Below are 7,568 nucleotides of genomic sequence, written 5' to 3'. Positions count from 1 at the left end.
AGTAGAGATGGGGTTTCACATGGTTGCCCAGGCTGGTCTTGAACTCCTGAGCTCTGGCAGTCTACCTGCCTCATCCTTCCAAAGTGCTGGGATTACAGGTGTGAGCCACCACGCCCAGCCCCTCACCTCCATTCTTGAAGGCCTTCCCCACATTTGCTATGTCACTTCTCACTTCCCATTCACTTGTTGATTTTATTTTATTATATTAGGTAGTGCATGTAAGTAGTTCTGAAAAAGAAAAACTTGTAGTCCTACAAGGCTTCTCATGAAACTTCAGCCCCTGACTCCCTTTCCCCAACTGCTTCTTACTCTGAGTCCTGCTTCCCAGGGTTCCTGTTGGCATTTACCTTCATACTGTATTTATCTATTTATTTAGAGACAGGGTCTCGCTCTGTCACCCAGGCTGGAGTGCAGTGACACCATCATAGCTCACTGCAGCCTGGTAGTCCTGGGCTCAAGGAATCCTCTCACCTCAGCTTTCCAAAGCACTGGGATTGCAGGCCTGAGCCATTGCACCCAGTCATAAATTCTCTTACTACCATTACTTCTTTGTTGGTTGAGGTTTTTTTTTTTTTCCCTGCTTCGGGAATGATTTATTGTCTTCCTTCTAATGAAAAGGAAGATTTAGGTTAGACTACTCCCTCTGAACACTTATGTCTCACGTTCCTGCTCACAATTCTCCCCAAATGATTGTACCAAATTTTTGGTGTTAAATTTGCATTTAGTGTTTACAGTATGGTAACTATAAATGTTACCCCTAGTAACATTTATAACTGGATCATATAATTGCATTGTGATGACCATCTGTTCTTGTAATTTTTGTTTTTCTAGATATTAACAATAGCCTCATTTAAAAATTTTCCATAGTTTTCTTCATATATACCATTAATTCATCCCCAAACCTCTACCAGAATTATCCCTGCCTTTTCAATACACATGAGGCAATCTATCAGTTTCACTTTTTTCCCTTGAGCAATCCCATTTGGAAGCCTCTGTCCAACCAGTATTGGTTGCTTGCTAGGTCTCTTGTCCTGCAATTTGTATTCGGCAATGTTCTGGAAATTCCCTTTTTTCCCTTGTAAATTCCTATCTTTTTTCTGGATTTATTTTTCCATCTCAGGGCGGCACTTTCTCTAGAAGCTTGTTGAGAGAGAGTTTATGGTGGGAAATTATTTTAAAACCTTATGCAATGTTAGGGTAATGCTAAGCTGCTGTAACAAGGAGATCCCGAAAGTGACTTTGAAAAATAAACAAGTTTATTTTTCTCCCTTGTACCAGTCCTAAGATAAGTATTATAGGATGGTGGGAGCTCTGCTCCATGCAGTCATTCAGGGATCCTGGGTGAATATGACTGTTCCATCTTCAACATATGATTTCCAGTGTCATCATCATTTCAGCCCAAGAAGAGAGCAGAAGAACAGTATTTTGTATTATTTTATGATACAGTCAGTCAAGGTGCAGCCACAAGAGGAGAGGCTCACAGGCCCTAGAGACAGGAGGCATGGCTCTGCCATGCCGGACCACCTGAGAAAGATACCAAGGTAGTCAGGAGGCAGAAGACAGGAGTGAAGGAAAGGTTTATTTAGGTCTTTCCTTTTATTGGGGTTTCTGTGGGAAAGGCAAGGAAAGGCAGGGCAAACAGTTTAGGATTGGCTGGTTTGAATAATTCCTGTGTTCTTTGAGCTATATAGCTGATTACTACCTAGTTGCCTGGTACTTGGCTTTGGAATGACTAAGGCAGATAAATATTGTTTCCTGGAGTATATGGGCCAGATAGAGGAGCTATGGCTCTGGAATGGTTAGTTTGCATATCAGCTCATGCTCCTGGCTGGGGTCTTTGCTACTTCTAAGAGTTGGCTAGCCTGGAAGGTGCTATCTCTCCCTAGCTAGAAAAGTTTGTTAAGATGTGAAAACATGATAATATACAGAAAATAAAAATATATATACAAGCAGAAATCAAGGAATAGGTATTTACTTTTAAAGAAATGAAATGGAAATTAATATGTATTCCTTCCCTTTAGGGGCCTCTGACTAGGGCTTACACATGTAGCCCTACCTAGCTACAAGAGAGGTTGAGAAATGTAACTTAGCCATGTGCCCAGGAAGAAGAGAAAAATGGGCCTAGCTGTCCATAGACCTTACATGTCTGAAAATGTCTTATTCCACCCTCACATTTGACTCATAGTTTAACTGGTTATAGAATTCTAGGATGGATACGATTTTTCCTCAGGATTTTGAAGGCATTGATCCACTGTTTCTAGATTCTAGATTGTGAAGACTGATATCATTTAGTTTACTGACCTCTTGTAAGAGATCCATTTTTTTTTTCTTCTGGATGATTTCAGATTTTTAAAACTACTGTTCTAAAATCTCATGATATGGTGCCATAGTATGGATTCTTCTTTCATTATGTTAGGAACTTGTACAGTACAAAGTTATATCAGTCAGTTCTGGAAAATTTTCTTGCTTTTTTTTTCTTTGATAATTGCCTCTCATCCATTTGCTCTGTTCTGTCTTTCTGAAAAATCTTATGATTTGGATGTTTGACCTCCTGGACTGACACTCTAATTTTCTTACATTTCTTCTTCTGTCTTCCAATTCTGTCATTTTATTTTTCTTTTGGGGAGATTTCCTCAGCTTCTAAAGTCTTCAGATCCTTCTAGTGAATTTTGAGGGTTTTTTTTTTAAATTTCAAAGAGATCTTTTTTTGTCTACAATCATTTTTAAAATGGCATCTTTTATTTGTTTGTTGTTGTTGTTTGTTTGTTTGTTTTCACTCCTTCCCACGAAGGAGCACCCAGTAAGGTAGAAAGAAAACTCTAAAAAGTGAATCAAGGAAGTCAAGAGAATAGAGAGGCTCTAGAAAAATGTGGTAGTTAGCTGAATATCATTTAGATTACTGACCTTGTGGTGCTATACTTTCTCTTATATTGCTGAGGACATTTGAAGTTGGTTTTGCTATTTGCACTGTCTCAGTTCTCTCTGACTTTGCTTCATAGGAATATTTGTTTTGGTCTCTATATTTCAAGCTAGAGATTTTCCTCAAATATCTGGTAATCCCAGAATGTCCTTTGCATTTGAAAATAAGGCAACAACATGATGCCTGGAAGCTTTGTGTGCAGGGGTAGGGCCTGTCAGCTGGTGAACTTAGCTTTAGGGTAACTTAACAGAGACGTGGCAGTTTTGATTGGGAAGATCCTTGAAATTTCAGTATCTAGTGTTGTCTAATTTCTTTCCACAAGAAGAATTCTCCAGATCCTGTCTAGAGCATACTAGCATAGCTGCTGAAGTGCTGGAAGCTGAGTAAGGGAAGAGGTAATGAGGGTTCAGGGTGTAAGCATTTCCTTAATTGCATAGTTTCAGTAAAACCTCTCACTTCTGCCCTCAGCAGTGCCTGAGATCACTGGTGTAGAATTTCTTTGGTTTCAATATCTCCAGAGATAAAATCCTAAGCTGTTATAAGGGAGAGAGGTGTAGTCATCCAACTCCTTGAGTGGAAGGAGGGATCTGGAGCTGAGAGATAGTCCCTAGCTACATTGTATTTCAACCATCTTTCCTGTATTTAGTCACATGCCATACCCAAATCTTCAGAGGAACCTGGCTGCAACTCCTGAATCTTTCCAGGATTCCACAGAATTAATAATTTACCAGTAGCTGACTTACTCTCACCCCCAGTGGAGGCCTGTATGTTGAAGCTTTCTCTTTGGAGAGTTACCACTCATCCTTCTGCTATTATCTTTAAAAAAAATTTATCTCCTCTGCTGTTGTCATCTCTCCATCGTTTGTCCTTGTGGAGGTATGTCTTTTGTTATTTCTCTACTTTTTATTCTTCTGTGAAATCCGTAAGCCTCCATATATACTTATTTATACTTTTATTCATTCCAATTGGGGGCTATCCCATCATGAAAATCTGTTTTCAATAAACTAAACACTCACTTCCATATTGTCTCTGAATCCAGTGGATGTGGCTCAGGCCATATTTTACTTGATCTCTCTGCAAAAATCAATTCAGCTAACTACCATATTTTTCTAGAGCCTCTCTATTCTCTTGACTTCCTTGATTCACTTTTTAGAGTTTTCCTTCTACCTTACTGGATTCTCCTTCTCAGTCTCATTCATTCTCCTCTCCTCCTCTATCTGAATGACGCAGCAGCCAGAGCTTGGTCTAGTGCCCTCTTCTCCAACTATACTCTCCCAGACAAATGATCTCAGTCAGCCTCAAGGCTTTAAATACCATGTATATTTAAATGACTTCCAGTTTTATATCTTTTGTTTTGATTTCTCCTCTGAGAACTAAGTGCAGGTTTCTAACTGCCAACAAACAGTCTCCTGGATATCTAATGGGCACAAAAAGTTCAAAATCTCTAATATTTCCAAACTCCACTTCATCCCTATTCGTTCAGATAAATAAAACAAATTTCCAACTCTCTGTGTAAGCCCCAAAGCCAGAAGTTGTTCTTGACTTCCTTTCCTGTCATCCACCACATGCAGCCTTTCAACACTTCCTATTGGTTCTACTTTTCTAATTTCAAGACATAGCTTGTATTCATCCACTGAAATGTATCTCCCCTGCTACCATCCTAGTCCAAGCAATAGTTACTACTCTTAACCAATTTTCTGTTATCACTCTTGCCCTCCCACATGCCAGTTTTCACACAGCATGCTGAGTGTGATTTTTTAAAAACATAAATCAGTTTTGTTTTCTACTTTCTCTTCCCTTTCTGAATGATTAAGCCCCAGATCATCAGGTGAGGGAGAGGAAAGCAGATATCAGGGTTGGACAGGAGGGGAGACAGCAGTGGCCCAGAGAAGGGTATAAGAAACTAAACTGGGGCTGGGTGCGGTGGCTCACACCTGTCATCCCAGCACTTTGGGAGGCTGAGGTGAGCAGATCACCTGAGGTCAGGAGTTAGAGGCCAGCCTGGCCAACATGGTGAAAGTCTGTTTTTACTAAAAATACAAAAACTAGCCAGGCATGGTGATGCACGCCTGTATTTCCAGCTACTCAGGAGGCTGAGGCAGGAGAATCCCTTGAGCCCAGGAGGCGGAGGTTGCAGTGAGCTGAGATCGCACCACTGCACTCCAGCCTGGGTGACTGAGCAAGACTCCATCTCAAAAAAAAAAAAAAGAAAAAAGAAAGAAAGAAAGAAAAGAAACTAAATTGGGTGAAGTGGACTTCTCCACAGAGTGGCAGCCTGGCATGTGTTGTCAGAATCTTGTGAGGGTGAGAGGGAGTATGGGGTGGAGGGAGTATGGGCTGAAAATAAATGAATAGAATACCAGTGATTTTGTGAGACAATATTTTGTCTACAATAAGTGTAATTGAAGTTCCAGGAAAAGAACCGAAAAAATGTTTAAAGAAATGGTAGCTGAAAAAATTAAATTTGATGAAAACTATAAACTCACAGATCCCAAGAACTTAACAAATATCAAGCAAAATAAACTTTAAAAAATCATACCAAAGTACAATGTAATCAAATAACTAAAAATCAGTGATAAATGGGAAATCCTAGAACCAGCTAGAAAAGACACATTATATAAAGGGGAGCAAAGACAAGCATGATCACTGACTTCCTGTGAGAAACTGTGACAACCAGAAGCTCAAGAAGCAACATCATTAAAATACTGAAACAAAAAATACTCTATCAACCTAGAATTACACGGAGTAAAAATATTTTCAATATGAAGATGAAATGAGGCTTTTCTAGACAAGCAAAAACTGGAAGACTTTACCTCCCGGAGAATGACTTTTGTTTGTTTGTTTGTTTGTTTTTGATACGGAGTTTTGGTCTTGTTGCCCAGGCTGGAGTGCAGTGGCGCGATCTTGGCTCACTGCAACCTCCACCTCCCGGGTTCAAGCGATTATCCTGCCTCAGCCTCCCGAGTAGCTGGGATTACAGGCATGCACCACCATGCCCGGCTAATTTTGTATTTTTAGTAGAGATGGGGTTTTTCCACGTTGGTCAGGCTGGTATCGAATTCCCGACCTCAGGTGATCCACCCACCTCGGCCTCCCAAAGTGCTGGGATTACAGGCACGAGCCACCACGCCTGGCCCAAATGGCTGCTTTCTTATCCTTCAGATCTCAGTTCATGTGTCAGTTCCTCAGGGAGACCTTTTCTGACTCTAGTATCTAAAGCAGCACCACTGCTTTCTTTAACAGCACCTGAGCCAATGTGTATTTATATGTTTTTATTTTGTATCTCTCTTCTTTACTAAATTTAAGCCCATATCTCTTTTGCTAACAGGAGTATGCCCAGAGTTTAGTAAAATACCAGGTACATATTAAGCCCTCAATAGCTGAATAAATAAATGAGCAAGCAGTATTGGGTATATGTTAAAGTAATACTATACTAAACCTGCAAATTCATCCTTAATCCATTCTCCACTTTATTTGTCCTCCACCTCAGGCTCTGAGAATACCACAGACTTCACAAAAGGCTCTGACACCACCACAGCCTCCATCACAGGTTCTGAGACCACCACGGCCTCCACCACGGCCTCTACTATGGCCTTAACTGCAGGCTCTAAGATCACCACAGACTCTACCACAGGCTCTGAGACCAACACGGCCTCCACCACAGACTCAGGGACTACTATAGCCTCCACTAGGACCTTCACCCCAGGCTCTGACACAACCACAGCCTCCACTGCAGGCTCTGAAACTATCATGGCCTCCACCGCAGTCTCTGAGACCACAGCATCCTCTACTATAGCCTCTACTACAGTCCTTGAGACTACCATGGCCTCCAGCACAACCTCCACTGCAGGCTCTGAGACAACAACGGCCTCCACCATAACTTCTGAAACCACCATGGCCTCCACCACAAGTTCTGAGACCGCCACAGTCTCTACCACAGGCTCTGAGACCACCACCACCTCCACTGCAGGCTCTGGGGCCACTAAAGTCTCTACCACAGGCTCTGAAATCACCACAGCATCTACTGCAGGTTCTGAGACCACCTCCTCCACCTCCACGGCAGGCTCTGAGGCCACCACAACCTCAACTGCAGACTTCAAGGTGATCACGGCATCCAGCATGAGTTCTGAGACCACTATGGCCTCCACTGCAGGCTCTAACACCACCACAGCCTCTACCACAGGCTCTGAGACCACTACAGTCCCTATTAAAGCCTCTGAGACCACTACAGCCTCTACAGCAGGTTCTGAGACCACCACCTCCACCCCCACAGGCTCTCAGATCACCATAGTCTCTATTTCAGGTTCTGAGATCACCACCACCTCCACGGCAGGATCTGAGACTACCACAGTCTCTAGTGCAGGCTCTGAGACAACCACCATCTTCACTGCAGGCTCTGAGACCACTATAGTCTCTACCACAGGCACTGAGACCACCATGGTCTCCACCATGGGCTCAGAGATCACCACAAACTCTACTGCAAGCTCTGAGACCACCACAGTCTCCACCGTGGGCTCTGAGACCACCACAACTTCTGCTGCAGGCTCTGAGACCACCACAGTCTCCATCATGGGCTCTGAGACCACCACAACTTCTACTGCAGGCTCTGAGACCACCACAGTCTCCACCATGGGCTCTGAGACCACCA

General features: G+C 42.5%; 1 protein-coding gene across 1 annotated transcript in view; it reads left to right on the top strand.

Moving 5' to 3' along the window:
• The window catches only part of MUC22 (mucin 22), a 24,215-nt gene that overhangs the window by 2,484 nt on the left and 14,163 nt on the right, over positions 1-7,568 (top strand). The window contains exon 2 of the mRNA XM_011945064.1: positions 6,411-7,553. Coding sequence (XP_011800454.1) covers positions 6,411-7,553 — 1,143 coding nt within the window. The remainder of the gene's footprint in view (positions 1-6,410; positions 7,554-7,568) is intronic.

The sequence above is a fragment of the Colobus angolensis genome, unplaced genomic scaffold (genome assembly GCF_000951035.1).
Source record: "Colobus angolensis palliatus isolate OR3802 unplaced genomic scaffold, Cang.pa_1.0 Scaffold238, whole genome shotgun sequence".
Taxonomy (NCBI): Eukaryota; Metazoa; Chordata; class Mammalia; order Primates; family Cercopithecidae; genus Colobus; species Colobus angolensis.
The sequence above is the reverse complement of the archived record's forward strand: the minus strand, read 5'-3'. Positions and strand labels throughout refer to the sequence as shown.